At 45.0% G+C, this 16873-nt stretch overlaps 1 protein-coding gene and 1 long non-coding RNA gene across 5 annotated transcripts in view; one reads left to right on the top strand and one right to left on the bottom strand.

The window, feature by feature from the left end:
- The first annotated feature begins 1193 nt into the window (after positions 1-1193).
- LOC145536939 (uncharacterized) lies at positions 1194-5761 on the top strand. The gene is made up of 2 exons (XR_014076093.1): positions 1194-1296; positions 2506-5761. It is a non-coding gene; the product is annotated as an uncharacterized LOC145536939 (long non-coding RNA).
- LOC145536938 (melanoma antigen preferentially expressed in tumors-like) overlaps positions 5281-16873 on the bottom strand; it is a 33499-nt gene continuing 21906 nt past the window's right edge. For 2 of the 4 annotated variants that reach the window (XM_081567255.1, XM_081567256.1), the window contains exons 2-4: positions 9260-9559; positions 8229-8834; positions 5281-7403 (exon numbers count right to left, since the gene is read on the bottom strand). In XM_081567255.1, the coding sequence (XP_081423381.1) occupies positions 6890-7403; positions 8229-8834; positions 9260-9549 (1410 nt within the window). In that variant the 5' untranslated portion in view covers positions 9550-9559 and the 3' untranslated portion in view covers positions 5281-6889. Of the gene's footprint in view, positions 7404-8228; positions 8835-9259; positions 9563-16873 lie in introns of all 4 variants that reach the window. The other 2 variants (XM_081567257.1, XM_081567258.1) reach the window with 1 other exon arrangement.

Raw genomic sequence — 16873 nt, 5'->3', positions numbered from 1 at the left:
TCACTTATTATATCTCCTAATTTTCATTTTTTAAGCTAATGTGATTTGGCATCTGTGTAGAGGTTTATTGAGGAAGTGTTTTCCTTTTTACGTGTATTATTTGTTGATCTCTTGTCTACTTTGTCACTTATATCTCATGGCATATTTAGTCATTCAGCCATGTCGGCCTCTTTTGGACCCCATGGGCTGTAAGTAGCCCTGCCAGGCTCTGTCGTCCATGGATTTCCCAGGCAATACTGGAGTGGGTTGCCATTTCCTTCTCCAGGGGCTCTTCCCACTGGAAGGACGGAAGGATCTAACCCAGGTCTTCTGCATGGCAGGCTGATTCTTTACCCCTTAGTCATCAGCTCCCTACTAGGGAAGCCTCCTCTCCCTACCAGGAAGCATGCCCCTCCTCCAACCTGGGAAGCCCCCAGTTAGTAGATAAGAAAACAGTGGGGAGGGGCCGCAGAGGAGGCGGGGAAACCGCGACTAGGCCAATAGCAGGGCTGGGACCACCTTCGGATTAGCGCCACATGCACCGCGGAGACTGCAAGATCTTCCCCATGCTGGACATCCCAGGGGAGCAGGCCCAGAGACTGCTTGAAGCACGTGGAAGCTGCCTAGGAGGGGCCGACCGCGGAGGCCGCAGCCAGGGCCTCTATGTAAGCTGTCTTCCTATTTCCTTCTCATGGGCAGCGTTCCCAGGCATCTGCCACAAAGGCAGGTGCCCCCATGTCTGAACTTAGCGGGATGGAGGACCTGGAGGTCCTGAGAGGACACTCCCAGCAGAGTAACACTGGGGTAGCAGGGTGCGCAGGCCTTTGATCAGCAAGACACACTCTGATCCACTGCTAAGAGTCCTACCAGTTTGGTTTTGACTTCAGCCCCCCTCCCATCCCAAGAGAGACCAGCCCCTGGCCCGGCACATTCACCCAGGAGGATGCCCAGGAGGGAAACAGCGGACCTGATGGTCTGGAAAGTTCCAGATGGGGCACCAGGCAGGGACCAGCAGGGGCAGCCTCTGACACCGCACAGGCTCTGGGGGTGTGGGGGGCGGAGGGGTTTCCCTCCTCCCTCCAGGACGAGGGTCCCAAGCAGGGGAACAAGCGGCTGCGGGCAAGACAACCGCTGCCGGTAGCCCCCTCCCGCCTGCCTACGCCTGGGTGACCGTGGCGCCAGGGGGCGCCACAGCCCCTTGGAGCGGCGGAATCTGGGGAAGAAGAGACCAGTCTCCTGACTAGCCGCGGGCCCGACACCAAGGCGGACAGGCGACCTCCCCAGGAGCCTTTAAACCTCCGCCCCAGGACAGGCTAGGTAACAGCGAGGCAGACAAGGCAGGGGCGGAGCGCCCCACAGCCGCCACCCCGCCTTGGACCACCACTCTCCACCTACAGACCGCCCGGGGCACGCAGGCTTCCGCGCTTTGGGCCCCTGACTAGGGAACACTGGGCGCCGGGCGCCCGCCGGCCGACGACAACCCCAGGTCCCCTGGAAAGCAGGCAGAACCCCCTGGCTCCCCGATCGCCCCTTGACTTTCCCAAACCCCGGGACCCTCCCCGCACCCGCGTCTCAGGCACCCTCCCAGCCACAGGCGAGGAGGGGGAGAAATTGCCTAACCGACGGAGGGGAGGCCCGAGGCGGAGAAGGCGGGGAAAAGCCCTGGGCTGCAGGCCTGCAAGCCCACCCGCAGGGGAGCAGCCTCAGCCACTCCGCGTAGCCCTGAGGCTCTGCCCCAGACACACGGGAGGCTATGCGCTGGTCCAGCACACCCGGGCTGGGGGTGGGGTGGAGGTGTCGTAACTGGCCACAGTGACAAAGGAGCGTTGGAGATGAGGGGCTGGGCCCCATGGAACCCTCGAACATAACCTCGAGGGACGTGGCAGGGAGGTCGGGCAGGAGAGACATGCCAGAGAAGACTTCCCGGGACGCGAAGGCGGGGCTCGCCTTGGCCCTCTAGACAGGGTTCAGGGTGTTCTGGGTGTAGGCAGGAGAGGAAGACGAGTGGGGAGAGGGCGAGGAGCTGCCTTCCCACCCAATCGCTTCACGCCACCCCTTCTCACTGTCGTCCCTTTCAGAAGACTAAGGCCCGACTGCCTGCCGCCCAGGCGCCAGATTCTTGCAAAGGCGAGGACTGGCCTCCAGCGGCCTCCGGCGGCCTCCCCGCCCTCTTCCCGGCCCGCCTGGGGGCAGGCTGGAGAGCTGCCTGGAGTGGCCTCCACACTCTCAGAATCGCATTAATGATCCTCTTGCAGGTTCACCTATGTACATAGTCAAGATCCACCGTCTTAATGCTCAGCCAGGCCTTTGGGCAGACTCTGGTGGGGCCCATCCCAGTGCCTCACTAAACCATCCATCCAATCAGGAGTAGCAAGGGGGCAGTAGCAACCACTTCTCCACTGATTAGCAAAGCTCTTCTTTGGTCAGGCATCTTAGCATAAAGTCTATAATATTTACTTTTAACACGTTTCCTTCTTTTGCTAGTACAGAAATTGTGTAAATTTATTCATTGATTTTTGCCAACAGAACGCAATGGTCATAGCAGACACCCTCTTCCGACAACACAAGAGAAGACTCTACACATGGACATCACCAGATGGTCAACACCGAAATCAGATTGATTCTATTCTTTGCAGCCAAAGATGGAGACGCTCTATACAGTCAGCAAAAACAAGACCTGGATGTGACTGTGGCTCAGATCATGAACACCTTACTGCCAAACTCAGACTTAAATTGAAGAAAGTAGGGAAAACCACTAGACCATGACCTAAATCAAATCCCTTATGATTATACAGTGGAAGTGAGAAATAGATTTAAGGGACTAGATCTGATAGACAGTGCCTGATGCACTACGGACGGAGGTTCGTAACATTGTACAGGAGACAGGGATGAAGACCATCCGCATGGAAAAGAAATGCAAAACAGCAAAATGCCTGTCTAAGGAGGCCTTACCAATAACTGTGAAAAGAAGAGAAGCAAAAAGTTAAGGAGAAAAGGAAGGATATTCCCATTTTAACACAGAGTTCCAAAGAATAGCAAGGAGAGATAAGAAAGCCTTCCTCGCCGATCAATGCAAAGAGATAGAGGAAAACAACAGAATGGGAAAGACGAGAGATGTCTTCAAGAAAATTAGAGATACCAAGGGAACATTTCATGCAAAGATGGGCTTGATAGAGGACAGAAGTGGTATGGACCTAACAGAAGCAGAAGATATTAATAAAAGGTGATGAGAATACACAGAAGAACTGTACAAAAAAGATCTTTACGACCCAGATAATCACGATGGTGTGATCTCTCACCTAGAGCCGGACATCCTGGAATGTGAAGTCAACTGGGCCTTTGGAAGCATCACTACGAACAAAGCTAGTGGAGGTGATGGAATTCCAGTTGAGCTATTTCAAATCCTGAAAGATGATGCTGTGCAAGTGGTGCACTCAATAAGGCAGCAAATTTGGAAAACTCAGCAGTGGCCACAGGACTGGAAAAGGGCAGTTTTCTTTCTGATCCCAAAGAAAGACAATGCCAAAGAATGCTAATACTACTGCACGATTGCACTCATCTCAAACGCTGGTAAAGTAATGCTCAAAATTCTCCAAGCCAGGCTTCGGCAATACGTGAGCTGTGAACTTACAGATGTTCATGCTGGTTTTAAAAAAGGCAGAGGAACCAGAGATCAAATGGCCAACATCGTCTGGATCATCGAAAAAGCAAGAGAGTTCCAGAAAAACATCTATTTCTGCTTTATTGACTATGCCAAAACCTTTGACTGTGTGGATCACAATAAACTGTGGAAAATTCTGAAAGAGATGGTAATTCCAGACCACCTAACCTGCCTCTTGAGAAACCTGTATGCAGGTCAGGAAGTAACAGTTAGAACTGGCCATGGAACAACTGACTGGTTCCAAATAAGAAATGTTGTACGTCAAGGCTGTATATTGTCACACTGCTTATTTCACTTATATGCAGAGTACATCATGAGAAATGCTGGACTGGAAGAAGCACAAGCTGGAATCAAGATTGCCGGGAAAATATCAAGAACCTCAGATATGCAGATGACACCACCCTTATGGCAGAAAGTGAAGAAGAACTTAAAAGCCTCTTGATGAAAGTGAGAGAGTAGAGAAAAAATGTTGGCTTAAAGCTCAGCATTCAGAGAACTAAGATCATGGGACCTGGTCCCATCACTTCATGGCAAATAGATGGGAAAACAGTGGAAACAGTGTCAGACTTTATTTTGGGGGGCTCCAAAATCACTGCAGATGGTGACTGCAGCCATCAAATTAAAAGACCGTTGCTCCTTGGAAGGAAAGTTATGACCAACCTAGACAGCATATTGAAAAGCAGAGAGATTACTTTGCCAACAAAGGTCCGTCTAGTCAAGGCTATGGTTTTTCCAGTAGTCATGTATGGATGTGAGAGTTAGACGGTGAAGAAAGCTGAGCGCCGAAGAATTGATGCTCTTGAACTGTGATGTTGGAGAAGACTCTTGAGAGTCCCTGGGACTGCAAGGGCATCTACCCAGTCCATCCTAAAGGAGATCAGCCCTGGGTGTTCATTGGAAGGACTGATGTTGAAGCTGAAACTCCAGTACTTTAGCCACCTCATGCGAAGAGTTGACTCCTTGGAAAAGTCTCTGATGCTGGGAAGGATTGGGGGCAGGAAGAGAAGGGGACGACAGAGGATGAGATGGCAGGATAGCATCACCGACTCGATGGACATGAGTTTGGGTAAACTCCGGGAGTTGGTGACGGACAGGAAGCCCTGGCATGCTGCGATTCATGGGGTTGCCAAGAGTCGGACACGACTGAGCGACTGAACTGAACTGATCCATTGATTATTTGGGGGTGGGGGCGTGGGGACCACGCAGCTTGCACTGCAGGATCTTAGTTCCTCAACCAGAGATTGAACCCAGCCTAAGGAAGTGAAAACACTGAGTCCTAACCCCTGGAGCACCAGGGGGGTTCTCAGTGATGTTTTAAATGCAAAAATTATACAACTTGTGAATAACTGAATGCTTATTTGGCTTAAAGAAGACACCACAGAAAATGCCTCCGACTTAATTCTATTTGTGGGATTTCCCTGGCGGTTCAGTGGTTGGTTAGGACTCTGCACTTCCAGTGCCGTAGGCCTTGGGGTGGATTCCTGGTTGGGGATTGTTAGTCTTTCTAATTCAGAAATGCAGTCCTTAAATGCAGTTAGGAACAAGTTGTTAGCTATAGTTATTAATTAAGAATTAATTTTTATAATTTCTCAAGACTTTAAAATGGTTTATCATTTCAACATGTAGGAAAAATAACTAAATTTTTTACTGAGTTTTAAAAATTGTTTTATTACTTCAACATGGAAACAACGAACACATCATTAATACTGTTACATTTTTTCTTTCTTACTAAGTTTTTAAAATGCAATCTGTTTTCTTTTCAACAAGGAAACCCTATACATAAACTACTAATTATTTTTCTATTCTTTTTTTGTTACCAAATCATTGACATTTTCTGTGTTACCCTATCAACATATAAACACTAGGAACAATCTATTAATTAACAGTATTTTCTCTCAGTGAGTGTTGAAATGCCTTATTTTATCACATTGACTTGTAAACATAGGAGCAGGTAATTATTTTAACATTTTCCTTACTAATTCTTTGAAATACAATGCTATCATTTTAACATATAACAATATAAAGAATTTACATTCTCTTATCTTTACTGTTTTTGATATGCAGTATGTTATCAGTTCAACATGGAAACAGTATACATAAATTATTAATCAGTTATTCTACATCCTTTGTTTCTTATTGACTCTTGGATACACAGTGTGCATCTAACACTTAGAGTACATCACATATGAGAACAGCCAAATTTCTAGACCTCAGTATTGACATATGTTTAGTGTGCACCATACTGAACAGTGCAACTCTAGTGGAAGAGCAGACAGAATAAATACATACGGAACAATGTGTACCGTGAAGGAACTGTACATGGTACATTAAGACAAAGAAACATCAGAATAAATCTACTTAAATGGGGAAATAAGAGAAAACAGAAAACCTGTCTGAGGAGGTAAAGTTCAAGCCATGATGTGAGGACTGAGCAGCTATCCAACAGGACAAAAGAGGCCAGTATCATTTGAGCCAATCATGTAAGGGAAAATGTTAAAAAAAAAAAAAAGGGCGGGGGAAGGATATGGGGGATAAATAAGTTCTCAAATGCTCTAGGGAAAACAGACAAGCTAGTAAATGAGAGGAGTATCTACAGTTTGAGTGAGATCAGGGACTTTATTGTTTTTTTTAGCATGTGCAAAAGTTCCTAAATCATAACACATGCTTGGTGAACGTGTGTGGAACAGCCAGTAACAAAGCCGGGCTTCTGAGACCTGAAAAATCAGGCAGTAACATGCTGATGAAGATGCCACTAGGTAGTGGGCATAGTCTGTTTCTTTTTACCTGCATATGCTTCCTGATACACCTCAGCGAAGCAAATAGAGAGGGAAATCTGTAGGTACCTAGAGGGTAAAATTCCTGAACAACTACCACCTCTAGGAAGAGTTTCAACAGATCTCAATTGTGTCAAGTGCCCATAAATGGATAAATGGACCAATCAGTGTGGAAAAGGAAATGATGTGATGTATAATGCCTCAGTCAGCATATATCACAGTCATAACTTGGTTAGTAACGAGAAGATGTAGAGGGCAGCGGGCAAGAGATCCAGAGGACTTTTCTAATTCCTCTATTTCCTTTTTAAGGTTTCTCTTTTATAGAGGTCAGTTACATATCCAACATTCCTAAACCCCAGTTTCCTGGAATAGTAGAACTTTGTATATGTATCTCTACAAACTTGGGCTTCAGGCAAAACAATGAACCCTTAACAGCCACGTATCAGTGATGAAACTACTCCTTATACAGTGGAAATCACTCAGAATAAGTAGCCCATTTCACGTGATCCTGGTGTAACATGTGAAGCATCGCCTTGACCTGGGCCTGAACTTCGGCAAGTTTCTGTCGGTTCACGCTGCAAAGAAAATTCCACTCCTGGTAACAATGGACAGGAATGGGATACATCACCTGCCTCAGCCTTGGCAAGGATGTCAAGTGCTGCAGAAGGCTCTCGAGCACAGGCATCGTAATGGGGTTGAAGGCAAATTTAAAGACGCGGAGGTGGGTACATTGGTTCAGGGTTGGGATGATGGCCAAGAGAATAGAATCAGTCATCATACAATAATTTATCTCCAGATGTTGCAGGGTGCCTGAGACCTTCTCCAGCAGAACCTGGAAGGGCTCATAAGCTTCTGAAAAGATTTGATTGTTATTGAGATTCAATACTCTGAGCTGGGTGGCCTGAGAGCTCTGGGACAGGGAAGTGACATCTCTGATAGAAAGGCCACAGAAAGAGAGACACAATGTATCCACATGAGGTGGCAGGACTCTAAGGAGAGAAAAGGTAAGTTTATTTTAGAAGAATGACAGCAAAGAGCCCCAAATTACAGTAATATATTCGTCTAGAATACACTGCTATATACGAGTTTCCAATAGGTGGTTATCAATGTGGACATGATGATCAGAGATTATAAATTTGTGACCCGGAGAAAGTTACTTTACCACTCTGAGGAAGAGGGTTTTAACCTTGAAAATGTGCACAGCAGTAATTATTATTCATGGTTACAAGAAGGATTAAGTGAAAAAAATCGCATGCACTCAATATATACAAAATAATAAGTGCTGGATCTGGTTGACTTATTTGGCGAGGATGGGTCCAGGGAAGCAGGCAACTGAGGGTTTCCTTTAACTACTTCCCAGATGAGAAGCTCTCCATTCAAGGGTCTAAGCCTTCAGGAAAATACAGGAGCAAAATTATCGGGCAGTGTTAACTCTTGTGAGCCATCCACGGGCATGTGCATTAGAGCTACAACTTAATGTTTCTCTCTGAGTGCCTCCCCTTCCTCCCTAGAGAGCTATAAAGTCCAGGAGCAGAAGAATGGAGTCTTTTTCAGAAATCTATGTACAGACATGTTCTAACTGTCTGCCCGTAGTCACTGAATAAATGAGTGAGCAGAGCTTCCTTCACTAACCTCATCTGTCCCTCACCATAAGGTTCCCCATTCTCCCCCAGCTAGGTTCAAAGTCCGAGCAATGCCTATGCTGAGGTGAAAGGAGATATAGGTTACTAGGAGCATAGGAAGACGCAAGAATGGGCCCTTCTGTCTTAACAATGAGGTTTTCAGGGAACCCAGATTTCTCCCAACCCCCTCACCTGAGTACTCTGTGCAGTTGATCTTTGAGGTAGAAGAAAGACAACCTGAGCTCCTGGAGGTTTTCCAGCTGCCCAAGCCAGATGAGAAAATACCTGAAATTCCTTCCCTTATAAGACTCAAAGCTGAGGTTAGACAAACTAAGGCTGCGCAGGTGGATCATTCTGGAAAAATGGGTCATGACCTCACTCAGATAAGCTTGATCCGTTTCCAGATGATCAATGCACCCCAGATCCACAATCTGAAGGATCCGTGTTTTGGCAGACATTCTACTGATTTGCAAATCTCTGCAGCAGAGGTGCAAGAACCCAGAGCTCTGCTCAACTTTATTACAGAGGAAAGTGAGAAACTGCTGTGTTCTCAAGGTATTATTGAGGGAAATATCCACTAGTAATGCCATGGTTTCCTGAGCTGTCTCAACCTCAGACCTGGAATTACCAATCCCAAGGCACCTGGCACTATGATGCTGAGTGTTTTCTAAGTTAAGGACAGTGTGCTGAGGGGATATGCGTGACTGTAAACACAAAGGGAATGCGATCCTGACGTGAGAGCATGTTGTCTTATACTTTGAGTTGTGCCTTAAATCTAGGATCCTCAGTTTGTGGCCCCTGTAAGGAAAGGAGAAGACACAACACATGAGATGTGGTTGATTGGAACATAACCCAGCAAGATCAATGATGGGAAACAGAGAGAGAACACCTGAATCCTGGTTTTCACTTCATCACCATTCACCAGGAAGTTCTTTCCACACAAATTGAGCATCTTTCATCCTTTCCCCACACTTCCTTCACCTCTGGTCTTGCCCTGTCTCAATGCCCACGTCCCACTTCTATGTAATCACACTCAAATTCATACATAGTACCCTCAATCACCTCTATTCTTTAATCAACTCTATAAGACAAGGAAATACTGAATGTGACCCCAACTGCTGAACTCATTGGCTAGTGTTGGGAGAAGGTTAGATACTCCCCTGCCGCAGGCTACAGCATACCCTCCTGCTGACTCCCTATAAATCTTCTGGTCGTAAACTTACCTAGAGGAAGAGTTCTGGGCTGGGGGGATCGGCAGACCATCAATCATGGCTTCCAAGATGTCATAGTATGGCTCTTGTGCCTTCAGTGACCCAAGATGAAGACAGTGAAAAGGCCAGACCCTCACCATTGCCTTTAGGATCTTCTTATGCCCACCAAAGAAGGCAGCGTTGAACAATGGAACAAAGAGATCTCTTGGGATTTCCTCCAGAGCATGCATCACTGCAGGCTCACTACTCAGCAGACTCTTTGCAGCAAGCTCGAGGAGTGTGGCTGTGGTCTTTTGGTCCATCTTCACAAACCTGCTTCAGAGTGGAGAATATTAGAAGTTCTGAGAAGAAATATATAGTCTCTTGTCTGTTTCCGGGGATAGCTATGGACAAAATGCTTACTGAGTAAGTATATGGGCTAATTATATGGCCAACTTAAGTGACCTCTCCTCTGGGAATAGAATGAAAATAGACTTGCGTGTGGATTTAATTAGATATATGCACACATAGGCACGTTTACATTAGATAAAATGCCATTAGAAGTCATAGGTAAGTTGGCAGAAGCCGATCTTGACCGTCCTCAAATTATTTCTTCCCCAAAAGATACAAACCAATAAGAAGCAAAATGTGCATCAACATAAAAGCCTCATAATTCCTTCAAAATGGGGAATGCCAAAAATTCCAAATAATTGTGAATAAAACAAAAATCATGAAATCTCAGCATGATTTTTCATACTCCCATGACTAGGCTTTGTGGTAAGAAAAAAGACAGACATAGAAATCTCCCAAGAGATAGAGAGGAAGGAAGATGGGAAAGGGCTTAAAGGAGATCTAAAACTACAGCAGAATGACTAAGCACAGAATAAATCTAAAAATCCTAAAAAGGTGTCCTAGATTATGAGAGCATGGACTACAGGGGAGGAATTCCTAATAGGAACTCTTTAAGGGACACGGATGAATTAAAAGTGCAGTTTTTGAAAGATACAACTTTTTTAGGGAAGAATAAGGCAACGAAGAAGGGAGAAGCCTCAGTTGGCCCTTGGGTAATGATGGGAAAAATAAACAGAAGGGAAAATTAAGGCTCTTTCAATACATAAGAAAACCACATATCATAGTACCATGACTTCTCCCTCAATCGCCAAAACAAACAAACAAAATGAAAGGCTGACATAAAGATTTTATATTCAACTAAGGAAGCTACTAGAGTAGGGATTAGTCTTCAGACTGGCCCACTAACCCAAATCAAGCCCACTGCTTCATTTGATATATAAAGTTTGATTGGAACAAAGCCACGATCTACCATTTATGTATTGTCTCTGAATGCTTTGGCACTGCAGTTGCATAGTTGAGTAGAGTGACAGCGACACTGCGACCCGGAAACTTACAATATTCGCTACACGTCTCTTTACAGAATATTTGCCAGTAATCTTCTAAAAGAAGAACTGAGATTGTGTCCCAACAGGTGATGAGGAGGAAAACGTCACCAAAGTATCTAACGGTGAGTATTTTACATGGCAATACTAAAATCAACATGGAGGAAAGGGGAGAAGACTAATGTACACAAGTTTTATGTTGTGAAAAAACAGAACATGTGCAAGTAAAAATGAGAGAAAGGGGAAGAGTATAAGAAAATAGAACAACCTTTTTATCATAATGAAATAGGGGAGTGTTAGCTGATACTGGAGGAAAAAATGCATGGATTAGAGAGTAAAGTGTTAAGGAAATAGGTGCTTCAGGATGAGTTTTAACAATGCATTAACTATGATGATTTGAGATACCAAAGGAGAACTTCAGGCAAAGATGGTCTCAATAAAGGACAGAATGGTATGGACCAAACAGAAGCAGAAAATATTAAGAGGAGGTGGCAAGAATACACAGAAGAAGTGTACAAAAAAGGTCTTCATGACCCAGATAATCATGACGGTGTGATCACTCTCCTAGAGCCAGACATCCTGGAATGTGAAGTCAAGTGAGCCTTAGGAATCATCACTATGAACAAAGCTAGTGGAGGCGATGGAATTCCAGTTGAGCTATTTCAAATCCTGTAAGATGATGCTGTCAAAGTGCTGCACTCAATATGCCAGCAAATTTGGAAAACTCATCAGTGGCCATGGGACTGGATACGGTCAGTTTTCATGCATTCCCAAAGTAAGCCAATGCCAAAGAAAGCTCATGCTACCGCACAACTGCACTCATCTCACATGCTAGTAAAGTAATGCTCAAAAATCTCCAAGCCAGGCTTCGGCAATACGTGAACCGTCAACTTCCAGATGTTCAAGCTGGTTTTAGAAAAGGCAGAGGAACCAGATATCAAATTGCGAACATCCGCTGGATCATCGAAAAAGCAAGAGAGTTCCAGAAAAACATCTATTTCTGCTTTATTGACTATGCCAAAGCCTTTGACTGTGTGGATCGCAATAAACTGTGGGAAATTCTCAAAGAGAAGGGAATACCAGACCACCTGACCTGCCTCTTAAGAAACCTGTATGCAGGTCAAGAAGCAACAGTTAGAACTGGACATGGAACAACAGACTGGTTCCAAATAGGAAAGGAGTACCTCAAGGCTGTATATTGTCACCCTGCTTCTTTAACTTATATGCAGAGTACATCAGAGAAACGCTGGGCTGGAGAAAGCACAAGCTGGAATCCACATTGCCAGCAAAAATATCAATAACCTCAGATATGCAGATGATACCACCCTTATGGCAGAAGGTGAAGAAGCACTAGAGCCCCTTGATGAAAGTGAATGATCAGAGTGAAAAAGCTGGCTTAAAGCTCAACATTCAGAAAACTAAGACCATGGCATCTGGTCCCATCACTTCATGGCAAATAGATGGGGAAACAGTGGAAACAGTGTCAGACTTTATTTTTCTGGGCTCCAAAATCACTGCAGATGGTGACTGCAGCCATGAAATTAAAAGACCCTTGCTCCTTGGAAGGCAAGTTATGACCAACCTAGACAGCATATTGAAAAGCAGAGAGCTTACTTTGTCAACAAAGGCCCGTCTGGTCAACGCTACGGTTTTTCTAGTGGCCATGTATGGATGTGAGAGTTGGAGTATAAAGAAAGCTGAGCGCAGAAGAATTGATGCTTTTGAACTGTGGTGTTGGAGAAGACTCTTGAGAGTCCCTTGGACTGCAAGGAGATCCAACCAGTCCATCCTAAGGGAAATCAGCCCTGAATATTCATTGGAAGGACTGATGCTGAAGCTGAGACTCAAATATTTGGCCATCTGATGTGAAGAGCTGCCTCATTTGAAAAGACCCTGATGCTGGGAAAGATGAGGGCAGGAGGAGAAGGGGACAACAGAGGATGAGATGGTTGGATGGCATCACCGACTCAATGGACATGGGTCTGGGTGGACTCCAGGAGTTGGTGATGGACAGGAAAGCCTGGAGTGCTGTGATTCATGAGGTCGCAAAGAGTCGGACACGACCGATTGACTGAACTGACTGAAATATATCTTAATCATAAAACATGAACATGTCTTAATCATAAAACCATAAACTCAGAGTGAAGATATAATCTGCAGGAATATTTATGCACCAGGAGTACTGCAAACTCCTTCAATGAGGTGGATGAAACTGGCGCCTATTAAGCAGGGTGAAGAAAGCCAGAAAGAAAACCACCAATACAGTATACTAATACATATATATGGTATAGTTAATCGGTAAAGATAACCCTGTATGCGAAAACATCAAAAGAGACACAGATAAATAGAACAGTATGATGGACTCCATGGGCGAGGGCAAGGGCAGGATGATATGGGAGAATGGCATTGAAGCATGTAAATTATCATGTGTGAGGCGAATCGCCAGTCCAGGTTCACTGCATGCTATAGGGCGCTCGGGACTGGTGCGCCAGCATGTCCCGGAAGGATGGGATGGGGAGGGAGGTGGGAGGGGGCTTCTGGAGGGGGAAAACATGTACACCCATGGTGGATTCATGTCAATATATAGCAATACAAATACAATATTGTAAAGTTAAAAAGTAGATAAATAAACTAATTAAAAAGAAAAAGTAAATAGGGACGCATATGTGGATAAAATAACAGTAGTAAGAGAAAACAATAACAATAGAAGATTTAATACATCAAACTCAGTCTAAGGCTGATCAGATTGTATGAGACTAGAGAAAAGGGTGGTCCCGAGGTGGCAGAGGAATAGAATGGGGAAACCAGCCTCTCCCCCACAAATTCATCAAAAGATCATTTGAATGTTGAGCAACTCCCACAAAGAAACTTCTGAGCACTGGTGGAGGACACAAGGCACCCAGAAAGGCAGCACAATCTCTTCGAGAGGAGGTAGCACAACATACAAAAGAAGAAAAGAGAGACTAAAGATTTAGGGACAGAGAACTGTCCTGGGGACGGAGTGGTGAAGAAGTAGAATTTTCCACACAGTAGGAAACCCTCTGACAGCCATGTCTGTGGGGAGTTTTTGAATCTCAGAGGGCAGCAACCTGGAGAGATAAAGAAAACATAGAATACCCGTACCTAACAGCAACAACACGGGGAGATGGAGAAGTGGCAAAGATGCTTGCATCCGCCACCAGCAAGAGGGCCTGGGCAGGGAGGCGCGGGCTGCATCATCGGTCCTTAGGGAAAGAACTGGGCCTGAATGCCCTGAGGAACATCTGAGGGACCTAATGTGAGATAGCAACCCAAACCATGGGATCGCCGGGGAGAACAAAAAAAAAAAAAATCCTTTCCCATGAAAGGTTCTAATGCCGCACAGTGACCCCTGGCACACTCACAGAAGAAATGATTGTGTAAATATTATAGGAGAGGAAGCCGGCTGCCGTATAGGGCCCTCTATACCCGGAGACAGAGAGGTAGGTTTGTGACACCCAGGGCCAGAAGGCAAGGAGCTGCTGCAGTCTCGGCCCCAGAGACCACATCTTCCACCAAACAGTGAGCAGGCTCCCAGTAGCTAACCATGTATTCCAGGGATCCTGGATGGTTCACACCTGCCAGGGATGTCACAGCCTGAGATCAGCTCCTGAGAGGAGACACATGGCACACCTGGGGCTGTGCTCTTGCAGCACACCAGGGCAATCAAGTGGCTGTAACCAGGGAGGTGCATAAGACGCATGACCCACCTGGGACAGTGCACTAGCCAAGCACCTGGTCGCCTGAGCTGCTTGGACCTGGGAAGGGCACAAAACGCACAGCCCATCTGGGTCTGTGCACATGTGCAGCACACAAGAACCTCAGTGGGAAGTGCACGAAATGCAGGGCACACTTGGGACAGTGCCCTTGCAGAGCACTCTGGAGCCTGAGCAGTGTGGACCCAGAAAGTACACGCCACCTTGGGCTGGGGCCAAACCACTGTGGTCCATCCACTGTGATCACTCCCCACACGTGCCAGTGGTATATGTTTGCAGTGTCCCTCTCTCCCCACAACACAAATGAACAAGTGAGCCTAAATCAGTGGCCACATTCACCCCCTCTTGTCAGGGTAGTAAGTAGACACTGAAGAGATCTGCAAACAGAGGATGCCAAAATAAAGAAAGAAGGGGGAACTGCTCTGGAAGTGACAGGTGCACCAGATTAAAACACTGCAGTTAATGCTGAGACTGGGAATAGACCTTGGAAACAAGTACAAGCTGAAACAAGGGATCAGCTGACACTGAAGTGACCCCACACTGCCCATGGTAGCTCCAGAGAAATTCCTAGTTATAATTTCACTATTATCACATTTTAACTTCTTTAAAAATTTCAAATCTTTTTTATTCTTTGAACTTTCATTTTATGGCCTACAATTACCTTTAAAAACACTTTTTTAAACAAATAGCCTAAGTATGTTTTTTATTTTTGTGATTGATTTTGCATTTATTTTTTATATTGTAGTTTTAAGAGTCTAACTTCTGTTCTAGGTTTTTAAAATTTGATATCTGATATTTGCTATCAATTTTGTACGTTTAAGAATCAATTGTTTAGTATCCATTTTCACTTAGGGATTTGATTACTGGCTTAGTTGCTCTCCCCCCTTTTCACTCTCCCTTTTCTCCTCCAGGCTACCTCTATCTCCTTCCTCCCTCTTCTCTTCTCTACATAAGTCTGTGAATCTCTCTGGGTGTTCTGAGCTGTGGAGAGCACTTAGGGATTTCATTACTGGCTGGATTGCTCTCACCACTTTTGACACCCACTTTTCTCCTCCTGGTCCCCTATTTCTCTTTCCTCCCTCTTCTCTTCTCTACATAACACTGTGAATCTCTCTGGGTGTTCCCAGGTGTGGAGAATTGTTGCACCATTAACCTAGGGGTTTCATCTTCTGTGATGTATAGATGAAGAGGTCTTGAGGCAACTGTAAGTGTAGGACCAAAAGCCACATGCAGGACGTTTCACTCCAGAACGTTAGAACATTTGAGAATTCTGGACTCCAGGGAACATTAATAGATAAGAGCTCACCCAAAAGTCTCCATATCTGCACTGAAACCAAGATCCACCCAAAAGACAACAGGTTCCAGTGAAAGACACACCATGCTAATTCTCCAGCAAAACAGGAACAGACCCTGAACATTAAAGAGGGGCTACCTAAAGCCATGCCAAAGCCAAAAACACGCCAAAACTCACTCCTGGACACTTCACTGCACTCCAGAGAGAAGAGATCCAGCTATGCCCACCAGAACACAGACACAAGCTCCCCAAACCAGGAGACCTTGACAAGTCACTGGTCCATCCCCACCCACAGGGAGCAGACTCCAAAAGTATAAGGAACCATGAACTTCCATCTTGAAGAAAAGGCACCTGAAACACAGCAATCTAAACAAAATGAAAAGGTAGAGAAATATTCAGCAGGTGATGGAACATGACAAAAACCCACGAAACCATACAAAAGAGGAGGAGATAGGGAGTATACCTGAAAAAGAATTCGGAATAATCAGAGTAAAGATGATCCAAAATCTTGAAAACAAAATGGAGCTACAGATAAATAGATCTAGAGTCAAGGATTGAAAAGAGGCACGAAATGCTTAAAAAGGACCTGCAAGAAAAACAGAAGCATCAATCAATCGTGAACAATGCCATAACTGCAACTAAAAGCACTCTGAAGGAAAACAATGGTAGAATGACTGAGGCGGAAGAGAAGAGAACTGAGGTGGGAAATACAATGGTGGAAATAATAGATGCAGAGAAAGTCTTTGACAAAATTCAACATGTGTTTATGATAGAAAAATTCTCCAGAAAGTAGGCATAGAAGGAACATATCTCAACATAATAAAACTCATATACAACAAACCCACAGCAAACATTATCCCCAGTGGGGAAAAATTGAAAGCATTTCCCCTAAAGTCAGGAAAAAGACAAGGGTGCGCACTCTCACCACTACGATTCAACATAATTTTGGAAGGCTTAGCCACAGAAATCAGAGAATAAAAAGAAATAAAAGAAATCCAGATCGGAAAAGAAGAGGTAAAACTCTCACTGTTTGCTGATGACATGATCCTCCACATAGAAAACCCTAAATAACCACCAGAAAATTAGTAGAGCTAATCCGTGGATATAGTAAAGTTGCAGGATATAAAATTCATACGCAGAAATCCCTTGCATTCCTAAAGAATTACAATGAAGAAATAGAAAGAGAAATTAAGGAGACAATCCCATTCACCATCGCAACAAAAAT

Source organism: Giraffa tippelskirchi, chromosome X (genome assembly GCF_054371585.1).
Source record: "Giraffa tippelskirchi isolate mGirTip1 chromosome X, T2T-mGirTip1v1.2.pri, whole genome shotgun sequence".
Taxonomy (NCBI): Eukaryota; Metazoa; Chordata; class Mammalia; order Artiodactyla; family Giraffidae; genus Giraffa; species Giraffa tippelskirchi.
This window is presented reverse-complemented; position numbering and strand designations above follow the sequence as displayed.